Source organism: Macaca mulatta, chromosome 19 (genome assembly GCF_049350105.2).
Source record: "Macaca mulatta isolate MMU2019108-1 chromosome 19, T2T-MMU8v2.0, whole genome shotgun sequence".
Classification (NCBI taxonomy): Eukaryota; Metazoa; Chordata; class Mammalia; order Primates; family Cercopithecidae; genus Macaca; species Macaca mulatta.
The window spans coordinates 9,589,298-9,613,233 of record NC_133424.1 but is presented as its reverse complement, the minus strand read 5'-3'; the positions used below and the strand labels follow the sequence as shown (position 1 = coordinate 9,613,233).

General features: G+C 45.3%; 1 protein-coding gene across 28 annotated transcripts; it reads left to right on the top strand.

Moving 5' to 3' along the window:
* Positions 1-1,422: 1,422 nt before the first annotated feature.
* On the top strand, positions 1,423-23,281 carry ZNF558 (zinc finger protein 558). Of its 28 annotated transcripts, none has more exons than XM_077979858.1 (10): positions 1,423-1,751; positions 2,558-2,641; positions 3,146-3,193; positions 7,448-7,784; positions 9,027-9,136; positions 9,672-9,760; positions 10,391-10,517; positions 18,461-18,556; positions 19,038-19,120; positions 19,619-23,281. In XM_077979858.1, the coding sequence occupies exons 5-10, from the start codon at positions 9,106-9,108 to the stop codon at positions 20,399-20,401; spliced, it is 1,209 nt and encodes a 402-aa protein (XP_077835984.1). In that variant the 5' UTR covers positions 1,423-1,751; positions 2,558-2,641; positions 3,146-3,193; positions 7,448-7,784; positions 9,027-9,105; the 3' UTR covers positions 20,402-23,281. The 28 variants fall into 28 exon arrangements, with proteins under 28 accessions (XP_077835984.1, XP_077835994.1, XP_077835999.1 ...); XM_077979868.1 differs by having other exon boundaries at positions 8,866-9,136; XM_077979873.1 differs by having other exon boundaries at positions 3,072-3,193; positions 9,693-9,760.
* The last annotated feature ends 655 nt before the right edge of the window (positions 23,282-23,936 follow it).

Genomic DNA, 23,936 nt, shown 5'->3' with positions numbered 1-23,936 from the left:
TCTTGCTCTTGTCACCCAGGCTGGAGTGCAGTGGCTGCAATCTCGGCTCACTGCAACCTCCACCTCCAGAGTTCAAGCGATTCTCCTGCCTCAGCCACCCGAGTAGCTGGGATTACAAGGAATCCGCCACCATGCCTGGCTAATTTTGTATTTTTAGTAGAGACGGGGTTTCACCATGTTGGCCAAGCTGGTCTCGAACTCCTGACCTCAGGTGATCCGCCCACCTCGGCCTCCCACAGTGTTGAGATTACAAGCGTGAGCCACCACGCCCAACCAGCACTTACCAGTATCTAACACACCAACATACCATGTATTCTATTTATCACATTCACTGTTCACTCCTCCTGCCCACCCCACAACTAAAATGCACGTTCTCCGAGGGCAAGTACGTTTACCTATTTTGTTCAGTCCATATCCATGGTGTATAAAACAGTGACTTGTGTGTGTGTGTAGGAGGGGGAGTAATAGCATTTATTCCATGAATATGACTACAGCATACACACATACACACACATACATGTCCACACTATATCTGGAAAGATAAAGATAAAAATTATGTTTGCCTGTGAGCAAAAGAACTGGAAGATAGTGGTGGGAGAATATTTGACTGACTTTGTACCACTCTTAAGTTTTCCTATATGTGTATCTATGACTCAGTCCTCTCCTGCTCCCCAAAACTCTTAGTGTTAAATCACTATGTTCTGCCTTGGGAAAGCAAATTATAGACAAATGTGCATATATAATCTGATTCTATCGGGTTGTATGCACATGGCGAAGTAACTGTATCAAAATCTAGGGATACAAGGAAAGCCCTGCCCCTGAATCTTATCTCCCACAATCCCGGCTCCTGGGCCTATCCCAACCCACCCACATCAGACACCGTTTTATTCATACCCAGATCCCTGCCCCTGGAACTGGTCTCCACCCACTGCCCCATCCCTAGGCCTGGTGCAGCCCACAGTCCCGCCCCCAGAACTGGTCTCCGCCCACAGCCAGCCCCGACCCCAGGCTTGGTGCCACCCATAGCTCCGCCCCAGAACTGATCTCTGCCAATCAGCACTGCCCTCCAGGGCCGGTACACCCACAGCCTAGTCCCCGCCCTCTGCCTTGCCCGGAACTGATCTCCGCCCACAGCCAGCCCCATTTTCCAGGGCTGGCACCACCACCGTCTGGTTCCCGCTCAGCCCCGCCCAGGAAATGGAGGTCTCCGCCCCTGTAACTGGTCTCTGCTCAGTCACCCCAGCTCTGCAAGCCTTGTACCATCCGCCCCGAGAACTGGGCCCCACCCACAGCCCCGCCCCTGGAACTGGTGTCTGCTCAATCAGCCTCACCCTCCAGGCCTGGTACGGCCGCAGCCGGTTCCCCGCCTTCAGCCCCGCCCCGGAACTAATCTCCGCCCACAATCAGCCTGGCTCCGCCCCCAGGGCCAACCCTGCCCACACTACTGCCGCAGGCCAGGGCCCAACTTTGTGCCCACTAAGCAAACTAGAACACCTCTGCCCGAGGCTGGGGTGCGCGGCCGCCGCTCCCGCCCGCCGCGCCTGCCGCCTAAGCGCCGAACCCCCAACACGTTCGACTCTGCGAGGCTGACCGTGTGAGCCGGAAGCGAACATGTAGCGCGGCTCTTCCCAGACCGGAAGCGGAAGCGCGGGGCGGTGCCGTGGGAGGGGCTGCGCGTGGGGCACCGGAGAGCGAGTCCCTCGGTCCCCGCGAGTCGGCGCTTTTGGACCCCGCGGGAGGGGCCGGGCTTGGTGAGCGACTGGCGGGGCCTCGGGTCCGAGTCCAGAGGGCGACGTGGGCCGCGGACACCGCCAGCCGTGGGCCCTGCGTCCCTCCCGGTAGCCGTGTTTCTGTCCATGAGGCCTCCGGCTGTGTGCAAGCTGGTCAGCGCGAAGCTGCTGCTTGCCCCTGGATCGGGGCCCGCGCCGTTGTCACCTCCTCAGAGAGCCCCAGTCGCCCTCATCCAGGGCGATTCTGCGCCCCGGGGGACTTTGGACTGTAGCTGGAGACGGCTGTGGTTGTCACAAATTGTGGGGAGGGGAGGCTGCTACTGTCACCTAGAGGGTGGAGGCCGGGGAAGAGGGACTCTGCTCGCTCTTAAAGATTCTACGTTGTACAGGACAGTCCCCCACAACAAGGAATTATCAGTAGTGCCAGGTTTGGAAACCCTGCTCTAGGGCCTTAAAAAAAAAATACCTACAGTTCTGAATAAACCGTATACATTGTTAAAAATTCAGCTTAGTCACTTACTAGGGCCTCTAAGTGACAAGATATTTTTAAAGCCTCTGGAGTCACCATAGAAGCTCTCTCCAATCTAAGAAGTTGAGCAAGTCAAATGCACACAGCGTTAAGCTGCTTTCTCCCCTCTTAAGGAGCAGATGGCCGGATAGGAATCAGGTAAATCCAGTCCCGGCCCACAGGCTGGGCCCTTATTACACGTTTAATCATTGAGTACCCAAAAAAGTGAATGGGATGGTGTTTCCAACAGCTGTGTCCAACAACTGTACAACCTATACAAATCCTGGAAAGAAATCTTTGTGCCTCTTTTTTTTTTCAGATGAGAAAAACATCATTCAAGCTCAGATTCGTGTTGAAGCCTGCCGCAAGGTCCACCTGTCGTTGTGGATTTGTGTGTGACCAGGTGAGTACAGTGTGGAACCTACAACAAGGTTCCAGCAGGCTCTGCTGTGTAGAAGAACTGCTCACAGGCTTTTCCTGTGCTGGGGTTGTAACCACATGGAAGTCACTAAGAGTGAAGGTATCTTAAGGAAAGTTCAAGGTAAAAAGACAGAGGTATTTTTGGTTATATGTGTATAAATAAGTAAATACAGTCACATGCAAATAAGTGTCTACAAAACAGACATACAAATAATGTAAAGATGTGTAACTGTAGCTAAATGCAGATTTTCTGATATGCTATAATGCTAAAAGTTTCTGGATTTTATATAAGTATAAATGTAGAAAATTTTACATGTATATGTAGTGTTACAAGTCTTCCCACTAACAACTAGCAGGACTACTCAGCAACATTCTTCAGGCCTGTTTGATTTGACTTTTTTTTTTTTCTTGAGACCAAGTCTCACTCTGTTGCCCAGGCTGGAGTGCAATGGAGCAATCTTGTCTCACTTCAACCTCCACCTTCCAGATTCAAGCAATTCTCCTGCCTCAGTTTCCTGCGTAGCTGGGACTACAGGCAAGTACCACCACGCCCAGCTAATTTTGTTTGTATTTTTAGTAGAGACGGATTTTTGCCATGTTGGCCAGGCTGATCTTGAACTCCTGACCTCAAGTGATCCGCCTGCCTCAACCTCCCAAAGTGCTGGGATTACAGGCATGAGCCACTGTGCCCGGCTGTCGATTTTATTTCTAAAGGCATATCAGCCTCCACCAAACTTCAAAATATGAGGACATTTATAAAAAGGATGATTTGAGGTTTCTTACATTAGTAACAAATTTAAAATTAAATTGACTGGCAACCAGATGTGTTTTGAGCAGTGGGATTTTTTTTCCCCATTTGGAAGAATATTAAGCAACAACTTATAAATTGAAGGGTAGGGCACTGGTTTCCAAAACGATTGTCCTCTGCACCTTGCCTCCTGTATTAGTCCGTTTTCACACTGCTATAAAGAACTACCTGAGAGTTTTCACACTACTTTAAATAACTTCCTGAGACTGGATGATGTATAAAGGAAAGAAGTTTAATTGACTCACAGTTCTGCGTGGCGGGGGAGGCCTCAGGAAACTTACAATCATGGTGGAAAGCAAAGGGAAAGCAAGGCACGTCTTACATGGCTGCAGGAGAGAGAGAGAAGAGGTAAGCGTCAGACTTTTAAACCATCAAATCTCATGAGAACTTACTGTCAGAACAGCAAGAGGGAAGTCCAACCCCATGATTCAGTCACCTCCTTCCTGGCCCCTCCTCTGACATGTGGGGATTATTACAACTGGAGATGAGACCTGGGTGGGAGAGACAGAACCAAACCATGTCACCTCCTAATAGGAATTAACTTTGTTTCTTAAAACTTCTGTGAAATAACAGTGTGGTGATTCATATTGCAGAGAATCATGTTAAGTAATCTTGTATTAAATGGTGGGGTTTTTACTGATTGTGTGTGTGTGTGTGTGTGTGTACCTTTTCCATTCTAGCTTTCCTGCACCACTCTTGAGGGAATGTTTACTTACCCTGCAATAGATATTATTTGAGTACACAGTTTATGGAGACCAACCATCCTCATTTATTCAGTACCAAGGGATTTGCTAGGGCACAGGACATCCAGTGTTCAAACCAGGACAATCCTTGGCAAACCAGGTCACCTCCATGAGTCAGGTCCTGGGTCAGATGCACGGGGACCCTAGAGGACCTGAAATGGCCCCTGTCCTACCTCCGTAAAGTTTACCTTCTAACAGGGAAGATGAATGTTAAACAATGAATGACAGGAGTGGTGTGGGAGCTTGGCACAAGTGAACTTGATCAGAGGGAACAGGGAAGCTTTCTTGGGAAGGATATTTAGCTTGAGAGCTTAAGTTGTTATAGAACCGAACTGGGGTCTTGTCACCTGGTGGTACAGTGAAACCAGATGTCTATGTTGAGGGTTGCTGCATCAGATAGAAAAGCTTTTATTGCAGAACACTAAGCAAAGAGGACCAGACCATTAATTGTTCAAATCCTGGCCTTCCCAAGTGGCTGTTAGGCAAGGAATTTTTTTTTTTTCTTTTTTTTTTGGAGACGGAGTCTTGCTCTGTCACCCAGGTTGGAGTGCAGTGTCGCAATCTCAGCTCACTGCAATCCCCGCCTCCCAGATTCAACCAATTCTCCTGCCTCAGCCTCCTGAGTAGCTGGGATTACAAGCGCCCACCACCACACCTGGCTAATTTGTGTATTTTTAGTAGAGACAGGGTTTCACCATGTTGGCCCAGCTGGTCTTGATCTCCTGACCTCATGATCCACCCCCCTCAGCCTCCCAAAGTGCTGAGATGGTACAGGCATGAGCCACCACACCCGGCCTTTTTTTTTTTTTTTTTTTTTTTTTTATCAGACAGAATCTCTATTGGTCGCCCAGGCTGGAGTGCAATGGTGCGATCTCAGCTCTCTACAACCTCTACCTCCCAGGTTCAAGTGATTTTTCTGCCTTAGCCTCCCGAGTCCCTGTGATTACAGGCACATACCACCACACCCGGCAAATGTTTTGTATTTTTAGTAGAGGCAGAGTTTCACCATGTTAGCCAGGTTGGCCTCAAACTCCTGACCTCAGGTGATCTGCCCGCCTAGGCCTCCCAAAGTACTGGGGTTACAGGCGTGAGCCACCGTGCCCAGCTAGGCAAGGATTTCTGAAGGCAACGGTAAATTACAGAAAAGCAGAAGCTACAGGCAAAATCATAAAGCAATACATGGAGGTTAGACGCTGGTTTAGACCTAAAAGGGCAAGGATGTCTTGAAGCAGGAGCGTACGGTAGATTCAAAGATTTTCTGATTTGTAATTGGTTAAGGAAAAGAAGCTTTGTTTAAAAATTTAGAGTCAGTAGGAAAATGTGAACGGGCTGAGGGAAGTGACTTTCTCCAAGCCCCTCAGCAAGAAACTTAGCCCAATGGATGCTGAAGCTCAGCCTTCACGCCCCCCTCATCTGGGGTCTCTGAGCCAGCAGCTCCGTTTGGTGGGGGTCCTCAGTGGGAGTCCCAGCCTCTGAAAGGCAACTCAGGGACGCATGTTAAGGCATTATCTTTAGTTTTCATGGGGAAAGCAAACATCTCTGGAACCTTAACTTCTTTGGCTGTTGGTTTAGGTTACTGTTACCTTCTTGTTTAACAAGTTCCTTATTTACTTTTGGGGCTAGCTGGCTGCCTGGAATTTCCCTTAAAGGAACTTCAAGATTTTCCTTTATTTTTCCATTTGGGGTTCACAGGCCCCTAAAAAAGGGAATTGCTGCTCCATCTCCAAGTCAGGGTCAGATGTAGCTAGTCATAGGGCTTGACTGGAGTGAGGGGACAGGGATATGTCCAAGAGAGCACTGCCTGTCAAGGAAGCTGCGTAAGGAAAGCCCCCGCAGCAGGAGAGAGGCTGCCATGCTCCCTGCACTGGGAACACAGGGATGGCTGAAGCTGAGACAAGAACAGGGAAAGAAGCCGGGCGTGGTGGTCACGCCTGTAATCCCAGCACTTTGGGAGACCAAGGTGAGTGGATCACCTGATACCAGAAGTTCTAGACCAGCCTGGCCAACATGGTGAAACCCCGTCTCTACTAAAATTACGAAAATTAGCTGGGTGTGGTGGCGCACGCCTGTAGTCCCGGCTGCTTGGGAGGCCGAGGCAGGAGAATTGCTTGAACCTGGGAGGCGAAAGTTGCAGTGAGCCAAGATCGCGCCACAGCACTCCAGAGCGTCAGAGTGAGACTCCTCAAAAAACAAAAACAAAACAGGGAAAGAGGTGTGACCAAGACCGAGAGAGAGGCAGAACCAGGCGAGGCCTCACTTCAGACTCTGTTCTCAGGCCAGTGGGAACACACTGAAGAGTTGTAGGCCGGAGAGTGATGCGATTTGCATGTAGTGTAAGCATGTAGATAACAAGAACTTCAGGATTCAGAAGGAAGACATTTAAGAGGCAAAAGAGAAGGTGTTCGGAGGTAATTTAGGAATCAGATGATTGTGGCCTAAGCCTGAGTAATGGTCCTGGAGTAGGAAGGACGTAGAAAGAAGAGACCTGGGAATTTAGAGCTGAGAAAATGTGATGCTGCTCGCTTTCCTCCATGCATTGGTCAGAGGGCTCAGAGCACTCTCTGTGCCCCAGCTCCTGTCTGTGCAAACCTGCAGGCAGCCTCCTTGGCCCAAGGCCATGTGCCCACCCTCACTCTGCCACTCACAGGGCCTCGCCTCTGCATCCTCAAGGAAGTCAGGCCTGTGCTTGTCTAGGCGCTGTCCAGCATGGTAGCCACTAGCCACATGGAGCTATTTCAGTTAAACCAATGAGAATGAAACACAATTGAAAATTCATTTTCGGGCTGGGCGTGGTGGCTCACGCCTGTAATCCCGGCACTTTGGGAGGCCGATGCGGGTGGATCACCTGGGGTCAGGAGGTTGAGACCAGCATGGCCAATATGGTGAAACCCTGACTACTAAAACTACAAAAATTAGCGGAGGAGAGAGCTTCGAGCACAGACAGCTCCTCAAAAGCAGGCGGGTGGATCCCAGGCCAGAACTGCCCAGCAGGTCCTGTGGAGAAGGCAGGCAGCTCCTTGTCTGCAATGGGAGGAGGCGGGAGAGTGGGGTGCAGGTTGCAGTGCTGACAGCAACACAGGAAAGTAGATCCTCGTGATCATTACCCTGAGAAGCGGGATTGGGACTGTCTGCTGAAAATGAGATGATGTGTCGTCTCCTGCTGCCTAACAAATGATCTCAAACCTTAGTCACTTGAAAAAATGACCGTGTATCGTCTGTCTCTGCTTTTGTGTTTCAGGAATTCAGGAGCGGCTTGGCTGGAAGGCTCTGGCTGGAAACTTGCAGAAGGCTGTCAGCTGAGTTCGTATCATCCGAAGGCTCAACCGGTACCGGGGGCCACTCCATGGCCTGCGAGTCAGAGCTGGCTGTCGGTGGGAGGCCTCAGTTCCTCTCCACATAGGCCTCTACACAGGGCCACTTGAGCATCTTCCCAGCATGGCAACTGGCATCCCCTAGAGCAGCATCCAGGAGACCAAGACGGAAGCAGCTTCAGTGCCTTCTAGGACCTGGGCCCTGGAAGTCAACCCTGTACCCATCCCCGCTGTCTCCTCAGCCATATTCTGCTGGTCACACAGGTCAGCCCTAATCCTGTGTGTGTGTCAGGTCTTCTACACAGGGTGTGGGCACCGGGAGGCTGGGATCATCAGGGGCTCGTTAGGAAGCAGTTACCACAGAGAGGACAGGGGAGAAGGTGTGAGGTTTAAAGAGGAAGAGGAGGTTTGACGAGTGGGAAGCCACGCTGACCTGTGGGATCGCCCTGCAGGCTGAGGGTTCTTTTCACATTGGTGACCGTGTTACTCCAGAGTGGCAGCGTCACAGCCCTTGCACAGGGTGGTCTGCCCAAATGTCCCCTGGAGCCGGTGGATGTTTGGAGTCATGCCTGGGCTGGCATGACGGTGTGGAGTGGGGAGGAGGAAATCAGCTGAAATGAGGGACAGTGACATCCAAGCTGGGTGAGGATGAAATCAAGAGATGGGGTGGCTGAGGCAGGAGAGGGGGTGACCAAGGCAGAGCATGGGTAGGAGAGGGGCTGAGTGCGGCAGGAGGGGGGTGACTGAGGCCGAGCACAGGCAGGAGGGGGGTGACCAAGGGCAGGAGAGGGGGTAACTGAGGCAGGGCATGGGCAGGAGGGGGTGACCGAGGCAGGATCGGGGTGACCGAGGCAGGATCGGGGTGACTGAGGCAGGAGGCAGGTGACTGAGGTGGGGGAGGTGACTGAGGCCTGTGTGTTGTCAGAGGACATGCGGTGACAGAAAAAATTAGTGAACGCGGTGGAAGTTGAGGAGGGAGGTGGGTTCCGAGAGAGGGGAGTTTCTGAACGTTGTTCTGGGTGATGGGACAGTGCCCGGTGCTGATCAAGGCTGAGGGGGCGTGTGGAAACGTGTGGCTGATGAGGAGAGAAGGGTCAAAGGGCCCTGGAACTGAGGAACTCCTGAGACTCTGGGGGTCTCTGACGTCCTCCAGGAACTGGGACTGGAGGTGGGAGGAGTGATGGAGGCACCGGAGTCCCCAGGGAAGGAGGAAGTAGCCGGGATTGCGTTTGTGGATAGGAAGAACGTGCCGTGAGACTGTGCGAAGCCAAGGTTCTCAAAGTGGGTGGGGCAGGGAGGTACCGGTCATTGTGTTGGGGACAGAGGAAGGCAAGTTTTCCATCAGGTGGCCCTGAATGATTGCCTGGTCAGCAAAATAAAGGCCCATTGTGGAAGCCAGAACTTGCATTTGAAGGAGGATGGGAAGGATGGGCTGAGGAGGGCCCATCAGCAGCAGCCGGAGAGGGAGGTGGCCATGGAGACTTGGAGTGGTCCCGTTTCTTCCAGAGCTCCGTCCTGAGAGCGCTGTGGAATAAGGGAGGAGCGTCCTGCTTCCCGGCTGCCCTGTTGCTGTCGGAGTCACAGGATGGCAGCCGTCGTCCTGCCCCCGACTGCTGGTGAGTCGTGGGGTCCTGGCATTTCTCAGAGTCCAGGCTTGAAAGGCTCTGACCCACAGCATGGGACGGGAGGGGGTTGGGCAGAGCAGGTGAGGCAGGAGTGGAGCCCCAGGGCCCAGAGGTCCTCGGTGTCTGATCGGGCGGCTCTTGGGATTTGGGACTTAGGCGTTTGGATGTCTATGGATGTCGCCTCTGTGGTGAATGTGCTGGAACTTTTGAATTCTCCCTTTAGTTCTTTCTGTGAACCTGATAAAAACACAGTGACACCCTTGGAACTTCGGTTTCCTCATCTGTGAAGTGGGAATAATCCCTTCCCCAAGTGCAGTCAGACCTTGAGCCCTGTTTTTGGTTGGTGAGACAGAGCTGTGTTTGGGTATCTTAGGAGAGCTGTGGGTAGGTGTTTGTGTGGAGTGTGGGTTGGCGCTGTGTGGGTGCCTCATCCATGTGTGAGTGGGAGGTGGATATGGTTGATCATGGGCAGATCTGTGGGCATTAGACAAGCCTGAATCCCTGGGACTCGTTTCTCCTCCTCCAGCTCCATCTTCCCCGTTCCCAGCCTCTCAGCAAAAAGGACACACAGAGAGCGGAGAGCTGGTTGATGAGCTCCTGACAAGCTGGCTACGGGTGAGTCGGATGCTCCTTTTCCCAAGTCATTACTCCTTTGACTAGAAGGTTAGACTTGGTACCTTCCAGCAGCCTGGAGCCTCATGGCCAAACCAGGTCCTCAGGCATCCCAGGATTTCCAGGCATCTGATGGAGGGTGAGGGCTGCCCAGAAAATGTCAGTGTGTGTCAACGTTTACTACAGGTTCAGAGCCCCCTCCAGGGTCCCTAAGTACATCACGTGCTCCTGCGAGTTTTAAGGGAAAGCCAGGTAAAGACATGACAATGTTCTAAGCCCAAGCGATGAACGAAGGCTGTACGGAAATCATTCATTCACTTACCAACTATTTCTCCGATTTCTGCCGTGTTACGGGCCTGTGCTCCCCTGGAGACTGAGGGAAACGAGGTCACAGGAGCGCCCAGCCTGAGAGAAAAGACGGCTGCTCTGTGGTACTGGGCACTGGGCCTGGGAGTGGCCTAAGGAGACAAGCATTGAGGGCTGAGCTCAGAAGCCAGGGAGGGGAGCTCGGAACCCCACCCCACATCTCGTGCTCAGGTTTCCCTAGCCGTGGCTCTGTTCTTCTGGGCCCTATTCCTGTGCATGTTGGTGCGGGTAGTCCTTGGCTAAGCTGTGATGTTTGCAATGCTTTAGGGCTTGGTGACCTTCGAGGATGTGGCCGTGGAGTTCACCCAGGAGGAGTGGGCATTGCTGGACCCTGCCCAAAGGACACTGTACAGGGACGTGATGCTGGAGAACTGCAGGAACCTGGCCTCGCTGGGTAAGCCTGACATCATTCCTGCATTTATTTAATGGCTCCCGTGGCAAGACTTGCCGGCTTTTCTTGTTTTTTTTATTGTGGTAAAATCCATACAACATAAAAGTCACCATTTTAACCATTCGAAGATGTCCAGTCCAGTGGTTTTTAATATATTCATAGTATTGTGCAACCATCAACACTATCTAATATCACAACATTTTCATCATCCTCAAAGAAACCTCGTCCCTGTGAAGCAGCCATTCCCTACCTACTGCTGCTGGTAACCACTCATATGGTTTCTGTCTTTAGGAATTTGCCTATCCAGAATATATCATATAAATGGAATTATAAAATACGTTACCTTTTGTGTCTGACTTCTTTCATGTAGCACAGTGTTTTAAAAGCTTAGCTATGGGCTGGGCGCGATGGCTCACACCTGTAATCCCAGCAATTTGGGAGGCCGAGGCGGGCGGATCACGAGGTCAGGAGTTCAAGACCAGTCTGACCAACATGGTGAAACCCCGTCTCTACTAAAAATACAAAAATTAGCCGGACATGGTGGTGCACTCCTGTAATCCCAGCTAGTCAGGAGGCTGAGGCACGAGAATTGCTTGAACCAGGAGGCAGAGGTTGCAGTGAGGCAAGATCGCATCATTGCACTGCAGCCTGGGCAACAGAGCACGACTGTGTCTCAAAAAAAAAAAAAAAAAAAAAAAGCTTAGCTATGTTGTATGTTGTCCCAGTGCTTCATTCCTTATGACTGAATAATATTGCATTGTATGGACATACCACATTTTGCCCAATCCATTTTTCTATTAATAAACATTTCAGTTGTTTCCACTTTTTGACTATCAGGAATAATGCTATAATACTATGAATTTTTGTGTACAAGCTTTCGTTTAAACGCCCACTTCGCATTTTCTTGGGTATATACTAGGAGTGGAAGGCTAGGTCTGTGTTTAGCTTCTTTAGGAACTGCCAGACTTTTCCACAGCAGCTGCACCACTGCACATTCCCACCAATGCATGAGGGTTCCAGCTTCTCCACATCTGTCCAGCACTTGCCTTTTTGGTTATAGTCATACCAGTAGGTGTGAAGTGCTATCTCGTTGTGTTTTGATTTGCAGTTTTGTAATGACAAATGACATGAACATCTTTTCATGTACTTGCTGAGTATTTTTCTTTGGAAAAGTGTCTATTCAAGTCCTTTGCCCATTTTTGTTATTGTTGTTTGTTTGTTTGTTTGTTTGCTTGTTTTGACACAGAGTCTCCCTCTGTCACCCAGGCTGGAGTGCAATGGTGCAGCGTGATCTCAGCTCACTGCAACCTCCGCCTTCCAGGTTCAAGTGATTCTCATTCCTCAGCCTCCCAAGTAGCTGGAATTACAGGCATGCGCCACCATGCCTGGCTGAATTTTTTTGTATTTTTTATAGACATGGTTTCGCTGTGTTGATCAGGCTGGTCTCAAACTCCTGGCCTCAAGTGATCTGCCTGCCTTGGCCTCCCAAAGTGCTGGGATTACAGGTGTGAACTACCGCTCCCAACCCTCTGCCCATGTTTTATTTGGGTTGTTTATTTTTGTTTTCGGATTTTAAAAGTTCATTTTATATTCCGGATACCAAATCCTTATTCAAAATACAATGCATAAGTGATTTCTCTATTATTTGGGTATCTTTTCATTTTCTTGATAGTGTCCTTTGATGCACAAAAGTTTTAATTGTGACCAGGCATGGTGGCTCATGCCTGTAATCCCAGCACTTTGGGAGGCCGAGACGGATGGATCACCTGAGGTCAGGAGTTCAAGACCAGCCTGGCCAACTTGGTGAAGCCCCATCTCTACTGAAAATGCAAAAACTAGCCGGGCATAGTGGCAGGTGCCTGTAATCCCAGCTACTCGGGAGGCTGAGGCAGGAGAATCGCTTGAACCTGGGAGGCAGAGGTTGTAGTGAGCTGAGATCCACTGTGCTCCAGCCTGGGCAACAGAGCAAGACTCCGTCTCAAACAACAAAAAAAGTTTTAGTTGTGATGAAGTCCGTTGTATCTAGTTTTTCTTTTTTGCTTGTGCTCTTGGTGTGATACCTAAGAAACCATGGCTCAACTCAAGGTCATGAAGATTTACCCCTGTTTTCTTCTAAGAATTTTCTAGTGTTAACTCTTCCACTTAGCTGTTTGATAGATTTTGAGTGAATTTTGCATATGATGTAGAGAAAGGGCCAGCTTCACTCTTTGCATGTGTATATCCAGTTGTCTCACCACCTTTATAGAAGATATTGTTCTTTCCCCATCAAATGACCTTGGCATCCTTATTGAAATTCTGTGGCCATGCACACTGGAGTTTATTTACGCACTCTCAGTTCTGTTCCATTGGTCTATATTCAAACTCCTGACCGTGATCCGCCTGCCTGGGCCTCCCAAAGTGCTGAGATTACAGGCGTGAGCCACCGCTCCTGGATTCATTGGTCTGTATATCCATCCTTGGGTCAGTACCACACTGCTTTGATGATTGTTACATTGTAGTAAGTTTTGATAACAGGAAGTGTAAATCTTTCTACTTTGTTCTTCTTATTCAACACTTGTCTGTTCAAGATCCCTTGCAGCACCATGAATTTTCAGATCAGTTTGTGCATTTCTGAAAGGAAAAAAAACTATCAGAATTTTGATAATGATTGTTTTACCTCTGTAGATAATTTTGGGTAGTGTTGTCACCTTAACCATATTAAGGCTTCCAATACATAACCTTTTAATTTTTTTTGAGACGGAGTCTTACTCTGTCGCCAGGCTGGAGTGCTGTGGCACAATCTCAGCTCACTGCAACCTCTGCCACCCAGGCTCAAGTGATTCTCCTGCCTCAGCCTCCCAAGTAGCTGGGACTACAGGCGCGCACCACCACGCCCAGCTAATTTTTGTATTTTTAGTAGAGACGGAGTTCCACCATGTTGGCCAGGATGGTCTCAATCTCTTAACATTGTGATCCACCCACCTCTACCTCTCAAAGTGCTGGGATTACAGGTGTAAGCCATCATGCCCAGCCCTGTTACTCATTTTTAATTTCATTCCATTGTCGTTAAGGAAGATACTTTGTAGGAATTCATTGTTTTTAAATTTAGTGAGACTTTTTTTATAGCCTAACATATCATCTATCCTGGAGAATGTTCCATGTGCATTTGAGATGAATATGCGTTTTCTTGTTGGGTGATGTGTTCTTTATGTATCTGTTAGGTCTAGTTAGTTTGTTGTTTAAGCTCTCTGTTTCCTTTTTATCTTCTAATATGTTGTTCTACCCATTATTGAAAGTGGAGTATTGAAGTCTCAAGCGATTATTGTAGAACTTTCTATATCTTCCTTCCATTATGCCAGTTTTTACTTCATACATTTTGGAGTTCTTATTGGGCACATATGTGTTTATAATTGTTACATTTTCTCCATAAATTGATGCTTTATACATCTATAATGTCTTTCTCTATGTTTTATAACAATATTTATTGAATGAAATCTTTTTCCATTCTTTCACTATCAACCATATTTGTGTCTTTGAATGTAAAGTAAGTCTCTTATAGACAGTATGTACAGATGCTCCACAACTTTGATGAGGTTATGTCCCAGTAAAGCCATTGTAAGTTAAAAATACTATAAGTCAAAAATGCAAAACAATGAAAAAAGAAAAGTCAAAAATGCATTTAATTCACCTAACCCACTGAACATCATCAGTTAGCCTAGCCTACATATGCTCAGAACACTTACATTAGCCTACAGTGGGGCAAAATCATCTAACATAACAGGGTATTTTAAATACAGTATTGAATAGCTCAACAATTATAAATTATGTATTGAGTATTGTACTGAAAGTGAAACATAGAATGGTTGTAGGGTACTTGAAGTGTGGTTTCTCCTGAATGCGTATGACCTTTGCACCATCATAAAGTTAAAAAATCATACCATTGTAAGCTGGGAACCATCTGTAATTGGGTTATTTTTTAAATCCATTCTGCCAAAATCCACCTTGCAATGATGTAATTACTGATAAGGAAGGAGCTACTTCTGCCTATTTACTATTTGCTATAGATAGCTATTTACTTTTTTCTATGTGTCATATCATTTTTGTTCCTCAGTTCTTTCATTGTTGTTTTGTGTTAGATATTTTCTAGCGGGCCATTTTGATTCCCTTCTCATTTCTTTTTATCCTTTTTAGTTATTTTCTTAGTGGTTGCCCTGAGAATTTTAATAAGCACTTTAATTTACAACAATCTAGTTTAATAGCAACTTAGTTTCAATAGTATATAAAAACTTTGTTTTACTGTAGCTGTTTTGTTTAGTAATTTTGTCACAAATTACATCTGTATGCATTATGTGCCCATTAATGTAGATGTATAATCATTTATGCTTTTGTCTTTAAATTATGTAGTAATAAAAGAGAAGTTACAAACCAAAAACACATTGTCCGTGACTTTGATATTCACCTCTGTATTTACCTTTACAGTGTTCTTCACCTCTCTCTGTGGATTCAAGTTACTATCTATTATCTTTTCATTTTGTCCTGAAGTCACCCTCAATCATTTTTTGTAGGGTAGATGTAATAGTGACAAACACTCAGTCTTTGTTTCTGGGAAGGTCTTCATTTCTTTGTTTCTGAAGGGGAGTTTTGCCAGACATAGAATTCTTGGTTGCCATTTTTTCTCAACACTTTGAATATACCACTCCAGTGCTTGGTGGTTTCCATGGTTTCTATTGAGAAATTGGCTGTTAATCTTACCGAGGATCCTGTGTAACGTGATAGTTCACCTCCCTCTTGCTGTTTTTAGGATGCTGCCTTTGTCTTTCAACAGCTTGATTAATATGTGTTTGATGCCGGGTGCAATGGCTCACGCCAGTAATCCCAACACTTTGTGAGGCTGAGGCAGGAAGACCCCTTGAGGCCAGGAATATGAGACCAGCCTGGGCAACGTAAAGAGACCCTGTCTCTACAAAATATTTAAAAATTAGCCAGATGTGCTGGTGCACACCTGTGGTCCCAGCTTCTTGGAAGGCTGAGGTGGAAGGATTGCTTGACTCCAGGAGATGAAGGCTTCTGTGAGCCATGATCACACCACTGTACTCTCTCCTGGGTGACGGAATAAGACCCTGGCTCAAAAAATGTGTGTGTGTGTGTGTGTGTGTGTGTGTGTGTGTTTCAGTATGAATCTCTATTTTTTCAAATTTATTCTACTTGAGTTTTTGAGCTTCTTAGATTTGTACATTTGTGCCTTTCATCCCATTTTAGGAAGTTTCTAGCCATTATTTCTTCAACCTTCTCACCCCTTTCTCTCTCTTCACATCTCTGTCTTCTCCGCATCATATATATGTTTGATGGTATCCTACAGGTCTCAGGCTCTGTTCATCTTTTTTTAAATTCTCTCTCTCTCTGTCTCTCTCTCTGTCTGTATCTTTGAGACAGGTTCTCACTCACTCTGTCAGGCTGGAGTGCAGCAGAGTGATTGTGGCTTACTGCAGCCTTGACCTCCTGGGCTCAAGTGATCCTCCCATCTCAGCCTCCCAAACAGGGAGGCATGACCATAGACGTGTATCACCATGCCCAGCTAATTTTTTTATTTTTTGTAGAGTCAGGATCTCACTATATTTCCCAGGCTGGTCTTCAGCTCCTGGATGCAAGCAGTCCTCCTGCCTTGGCCTCCCAAAATGCTGGGATTACAGCTATGAGCCAGGGATTACAGCTATGAGCCACTGTGCCTGGCCTCTCTCTTTTTTCTGCTCCTCAGACTGGATAATATCAGTTGTCCTATCTTCATGGTCACCAATTTTGTCTTCTGCTTGCTCAGATATGTTCTGAATGTTTCATTTCAGCTATTACACTTTTCAACTCAAATTTTTTTATTTGCCTTCTACAGTTTCTCTTTATGTTTTCCATTTTTTTTTGTATTTTTTTCATATGCCATAGTTGTACCTATTTTGCTGTTTTTCATTTGATGAAAATTTGTACTCATGGTTTCCTTTAGTTCTTTATACATACTTCTTGTACATCTTTTAGCAGATTTAAAATGGTTGACTTATTTTACTTGTCTAGTGAAGTCCAGTATTTGAACTTCTGAAGGGACAATTTCTACCAGCTTCATTTGTCTTGTAATGGGCCCAACGTTTGTTTCCTTGCTTGCCTCATAATTATTTTGTGGAAACTACACATTTGGAATATTATAATATAGCAATTTGGGAATGAGACTTTTCCTCATCTCCAGTGTTTGTTTTGCTTGTTGTTGTTGGTATTGTATGTATCTATAGAACATATGACAGTTCTAAAGTTAGTTCTGAAATAGAACTCTGATATATTCTAAAGTTCTAGAATATTATATATTGTAAACTCTTGTTAGGATATACAGTAGTTCTATTTCAGAACTAACTTTGTAATGTCTGTATCTGCCCTGTGTGGCCACTGATAGCGTAATGGTCATATAGTGATTTGACGGCCTGGAACAAGAAAGGAAAAAACTTCCAGTCTTTTTACACGGGCTCTACGTGTACATAGGGACATGCCTTTAATACTTAGATAGGCAGTTAACTCTGCCTTGACCTTCATTTCTGGCATGTGCAGAGCCTGAAGGTCACCAAAAGGTGAGGTTTTTGTGCCTTCTAAGTATTTTCTGGGCATGCTCCCAGCCCTGAGTATGTGCTTGGAATTACAGGTTCTTAAGAATATGAGGAAGATTTTCAAAGTCCTACTCCCCAAACATCTTTTTCCCCATTTTTCCTTTCAGGTTTTTTGGTTAGTCTTTTGTTTGCTTCTACTGTCTTCTCTTGCCTCAGGCAGTACTGACTAATACATTTGCCTTCACATGTGTTGATCACATGTGTTCCAGGTAACCAGCTCAGTCCCTGAAAGAATTTGGAGTTAGATAAATAAAGGCAACCCTTTGAGCCAGTCCTTCGGGGAACCACCAGCTAGGCCAGGAAAAGCAACCACGGAGTAAGGTCTATTCTGCTCCCTGCGAGTACTAGGAATCCAGGCTGTTGTCTTCAAGGCTGTAGACAAAGCAGGGGGAAAGAGGTCCATTTAAAGTATCGTAAAGCTCTCTTACCCAGATTCAGCTGGGTTTTCTGAGAAGGCATGCTCCTGATGGCTATGGACTTTGGATACATTTCCACAATTCCAATAAAGTTGATTCTGACCGCTTTTGCCAGTTTCCTCACTGTTTTTGTGGAGGGATGAACGTCTGGAACTCCCTCCTCCACCACTGTCACCGTCATCACTTCTCTCAAGTTTTCTTAAGCACCTCTGTGTTCCTAGGTCTGTGCAGGGGCTTGGGAGTATAGTGATGAATGACACTAATGAAGACACCCTCATGGGCTGTCTCTAATTCCTGCCTTACGAACTGAAGATCTGTTTCTTGTCCTGACTTTATATTCTTCATGGTTAAAAGTGTCGGGGCCTCCGAAGTGTGCATTTGAACTCAGGCATGGGCTTCTGGAGCTGCTTATGCCCTGTCACCCTGAATATCTAGTTGAATATGCTTGCATTTTTGTTCCCTGTGAGAGTTACCGTATGCACTAGAATTAAGGTGTAATTGGCAGGGAGCAGTGGCTTACACCTGTAATCCCAGCACTTTGGGAGGCCAACGTGGGTGGGTCACAAGGTCAGGAGATCGAGACCCGCCTGGCCAACATGGTGAAACCCCATCTCTACTAAAAATATAAAAATTAGCCAGGCGTGGTGGCGTGCGTCTGTAGTCCCAGCTACCCAGGAGGCTGAGGCAGGAGAATCACTTGAACCTGGGAGGCGGAGGTTGCGGTGGGCCGAGATCATGCCGCTGCACAGAGCAAGACTCCATCTCAAAAAAAAAGAAAAAAAAAAAAGTGATTATTTATTTCACTGTTCCTAAAGTCACACTTTTCCATCTTCAGAAATGTTGGCATTTGTTTCATGGAGTTGGTTGTCCCCAGCACCATTCCCTATATCATGTGTACTTTTTCCATAAATAGGGTGTCGTGTTAATAAACCCAGTCTAATATCACAGTTGGAACAAGACAAGAAGGTGATGACAGAAGAAAGAGGAATTCTACCAAGCACCTGTCCAGGTGAGCACCAGGCAGATATGAGCCCTTGTGAGAAATACCTCTGGCCAGTGACTTGGGGGTTGGGAGTATTACATTAGTTAATGTCAATCAGGGAACTTCGTAAAATGCCCTGTTCCTGCCAAAGATGCACAAGAACATTTGGTATGAGCTTCCTCATGTCCCTTCTTTTCTCTCTGACTCTCTCATCATCATCTCATACTTCCCTTCGGGCTCAGGGAAGAAACAAAGATGCAACTCTTTTGAAAATTTCCGTTAAGTTCCTTCCCACTTTGCTGGTCACTCCTCCTTTCGCCAATCTGTGATCAATCTCAATTTGTCTAGAATCTTTTTTAAAATTAATACCTAAAATTTTCATAACCAAATCCTCTTTGTTGCAAAACTTCCTCAAAAACCTTGATCCCTCAGAATCTGCCTTTACTCATGTGTGTACTTTTCCATTTATTTTCTCCATCAACCTAAATTTCTTTTCATTTTGTTTCAGATTTGGAGACTCTACTTAAAGTCAAATGGTTAACTCCTAAGAAGCATGTTTTCAGAAAAGAACAGTCTAAAGGTGTAAAAACGGTAAGACTAACATGGGTGATTTCTGGTTCTCTACAGTAGGAGAATGCCCTAAGTTTAGAAAGGGCACAAAATAACCAGGAGAGGGATTAAAGGAGAGTGTCATTTATAATTGAGAATGCCATGTCCCTGGAGAGACACTGTGAAAATTGTAAATATTTAGAGAAGTGTGAGTTAGCTTCAAACTTATTTCTTCACTGAGAGTTCCCACAAGTAAATATTTCCTATCTGTGGCTCAGATATTGACTGTTGGGAACAAAACTTCATCCAGAATTTATCAGAAAATGTTTTGTGAATCTGATAAGGACTTGTGGCAAAGCATCTATGTTTTTTAACTTGCTTAGCACTAAAACTGGACAGAAACCATATACAACCACTGAAAGTAGCCAAAATATCGATTATAATAATGTAACAGAATTCCTGGGAGAGAAAATTCCTATGAGAACGTTAAGTATTTCAAATATTATAAATTATAGTTATCATTCGTCTCTTAATCCACAGGAAAGAAGTCATCGTGGAGTGAAACTCAATGAATGTAATCAGTGTTTTAAAGTCTTCAGCACAAAATCTAATCTAACTCAGCACAAGAGAATTCATACTGGAGAAAAACCCTATGACTGTAATCAGTGTGGGAAGTCCTTCAGTAGCAGATCTTACCTTACTATTCATAAGAGAATCCACAATGGGGAGAAACCCTATGAATGCAATCACTGCGGGAAAGCATTTAGTGATCCCTCATCCCTTAGACTGCATGTGAGAATTCACACCGGAGAAAAACCCTACGAATGTAACCAGTGTTTTCACGTCTTCCGCACCAGTTGTAACCTCAAAAGCCACAAGAGGATTCACACGGGGGAGAATCACCATGAATGTAATCAGTGTGGAAAAGCTTTCAGCACAAGGTCCTCCCTCACTGGGCACAATAGCATTCATACAGGGGAGAAACCTTACGAATGTCACGATTGTGGGAAAACCTTCAGGAAGAGTTCCTATCTGACACAGCACGTAAGAACTCATACTGGAGAAAAACCCTATGAATGTAATGAGTGTGGGAAATCCTTCAGCAGTAGCTTTTCTCTGACTGTGCACAAGAGAATACATACTGGAGAGAAACCCTACGAGTGCAGTGACTGTGGAAAAGCCTTTAATAATCTCTCAGCTGTGAAGAAACACTTAAGAACTCACACTGGAGAAAAACCCTATGAATGTAATCATTGTGGGAAATCCTTCACAAGTAACTCCTACCTTTCTGTACACAAGAGAATACATAATAGGTGGATATGAATTAACTGTGGGAACTTCTGGGGGAAAGCACTCATTGATCTTTCATCCCTAAGATAGTTTGAGAGAGCTCACACTGGATGTATAAGTTATTTGTTGCAGCATAACAAATGATCCCCCAAAACTCTGTGGCCACAAACACCAAACATTTATTATCTCACAATTTCTACAGGTCAGGAATTCAGGAACAGCTTATCTCTGTAGTTACATGGCAGGATCTCTCATGCCCTTACTTACAGTCAAGATGTCAGCCAAAGCTGTGGCCATCTAACATCTTTACTGATGAACAGTCCACTTCCAAGATGACTCATTCACATGCCTGGAAAGTTGGTGTTGGTTGTTGTCAGGGGACGTTCAGTCATTACCATGCAGGCCTCTCCACATAGGCCTCTTTACAAGGCCGAGTTCCTTTCTGATTTGGCAATAAGTTCTCCCGAAGGTTAGTGATCCAAGAGGCGACCAGTACAGAGGCCAAAATGACTTTTATGACCTATCCTCAGGAGGACTGCTAAGCTTTCACTTATTTCCTATTGTGTTGGTCTCAACACACCAATCCTGATACAATGTGAGAGACTACAGAAGGAAACAGATCACTCAGAAACATCTGGGAAACTTGCCATGGAATTAATGAAGTAAAGCCATCAGCACATCATCCTTTTAATCTAATCAATATGAAATAGCATTCAATAACTCCTATTAATTCACTCTGAAGAGAAACCTTTTGAGGACAATCTGTGTGGTAAAGCTCTCAGCTCAAACTCTCACCCTCATGGGCCCAGAAGGTTATGTACTGAGAGAATCCTGAAGAATGGAACAGCTGTAGGAAAGCCTTCAGTGCTATCAGCAGGGATTCGTGTGACAGCTCACACTAAGAGAGAAAACCTGTGAAGGTCATCAGAGTGCAGAAGCCTTCAGGGACAGTCATCCCTTAAGACACACACTGGAAATCACACAATGGAACAACACTCAGAAATGCGGAATATCCTACAGCAAAAGTGTTCACATTTCTGAGCAAACTGTAATGTGGTATTCCGCAGTGACTATGGGAAAGCCTTGAATGTTCTCTCAGTTTTTAAGGGACTTGCGGATTAATTCTGGGGTGAATGCCCCATTGAACATCATCAATATTGGAGAGCTTTCCGGTTTTCCACATTTGTTAGGAAACTTGTGAGCATTCACACTGCAGAGAAACTTGCAAATATAAAGAAAAAGAAAAAGCCTTCAGTGATGCCTCTGTGTTATGGAAAATATGGAACTTCGCCCTGGATGCAAAACCTATGAGTATATTAATAATGGAATATTTTTCAGTGATTCTTCTCTTTCTTGTATATGAGAGAACTTACATGGAGAAACCCCTAGGAATGCAATCAGTATTAGGATGCCTCAGCCTCAACTCTTCACTGAGTGGCCACAATTTTCACTGGGAACAAAAAGTATGATAACTTGTTTTGAGTGTGGGATTTCCTACATCAGTGTCTCATCTATAGATTGGACTGCTAGCTCATTAACTTTTTAGTCTTTTTTCTTTTAACATAAACGTGTATAGCTGTTCCCTAAAATAAACATTAACTTATATTTTGTAATTTTAATGCAATGTATTTATTATAATTTGCTTGTTAAAGACATATTGCATATTCAAAAAGTTATTTCCAAATACCTTCTGAGTGATTCGGTTTATCATAATGGAAATTAGTATTTGTAATACACGTTTTTCTAATTTAATGGTGTTTTTGTCAGAGCACATGAGCTTCATGATACTGATTATTTTCTCTCTTGATATGCCAAATATGTTGGCTTCTTTCCCAGTGTCCATTCTCCTCCATTTATTTGCTTAAAGAAAGAAACATGTTCAAGTTGTCTGTGAATGGTATCGAATGTTCTCAATCTTAGAGTTTTTCTTGAAGCCCAGGCAAGTTTTTTCCCACTCACCTGGCAATGAGAAGTAAGTAGAAGTCACTGTGGGGAACATCTCCTGGCTCGTTCTCGCTTATTTTCCATTCATCTCACCCATTCTGTCTCTTGGAAGGTGGCCTCAAGGTCTAGAGTTTGAAGAACTTCTTTATGACCATGATGACAGAAACCAAAAGTGCAGCCAAAAATCACAATGCTCTGGACTCTCCAAGAGCCTCCGATTGGCTGCGTCTGCTCTGAACTCCTTATTGTTACACTTCTTACGTGACTAAAAGAAACACCTAACGATCATGAGGTCAGGAGATCAAGACCATCCTGGCCAACATGGTGAAACCCTGTCTCTACTAAAAATACAAAAAAATTAGCACAGCATGGCAGCATGCACCTGTAGTCCCAGCTACTTGGGAAACTGAGGCAGGAGAATTGCTTGAACCTAGGAGGCGGAGGTTGCAGTGAGCCGAGATCGCGCTACTGTACTACAGCCTGATGACAGAGCAAGACTCCGTCTCAAAAAAAAAAAAAAAAAAAGACACAACTGATTGAAGCCAACATGATCTGTTGTTTGTTTATGAGGTGGTGTTCTTTTAACTTCCAGCAGGATGCAGAATCTAACTGGTAAACCTATAAATTGGTCAAATTTTACCCATGTTGTTTCTTTGAAAACAATGTATATTCTCTAATATTTGGATATAGGGTATATGCACATTAATGCAACTTAATTGTATTTCCAAGTACAGTACATATGTTCAGATTTCTTTTTCTAACCTTATTTAGTGATAGAGGTGTGGTAAACTCTTCCATTATGTTTATGTATTAACATATTGTAATTTTGTGATTTTTATATATTTTGATGTTATGTAACTAGATGCATAAGGATTACGTATTTTCTTCTGTATTGTTCCTTTTTACGTGGAGATGATATTTTTACATGGCAAAGTATTGTAATGCATTAATAATAAATGGTCAAACATTTATTTATTTATTTATTGAGATAGAGTTTTGGTCTTGTCACCAAGGGTGGAGTGCAATGGTACGATCTTGGCTCACTGCAACTTCCGCCTCCCAGGTTCAAGTGATTCTCCTGCCTCAGTGGGATTACAGGTGCCCACCACCACGCCTGGCTAATTTTTTTGTATTTTTAGTAGAGACAGGGTTTCACCATGTTGGCCAGGTTGGTCTTGAACTCCTGATATAGTACTTTCCATAGGTCAGGGCCCCTTCTAAATGCCATATAAATATTAACTGAGTATGCATTATAAACATAAGTATGTAATGTTATTATCTCCAGTTTACAGATGAGAAAACTGGTATGATACACTTAAGTTACTTGTCTGCATTCACTGACTGGTAAATGGTAGAGCCAAGATCTGAACCCAGATAGTCCATGCACTTAACCACTACTCTGTTTACAGAGTATGTTCTATGTGCCAGGCAAAGTTTTGCCATTGAAATACTTCATCCTTATGGAGGAGGAACAGATTATAGAAAAATCAAGAAAGTATGGTATTATAGAGTTATGAAAAAAAGCATTTTAAGAGAGTTAAGGGGGGTTGGGAATAATTTTATATAGATGAGGAAAAGAAAGCCTCTTGGTAAGGAGTATTTGAGCAGAGATCTCAACAAGTTG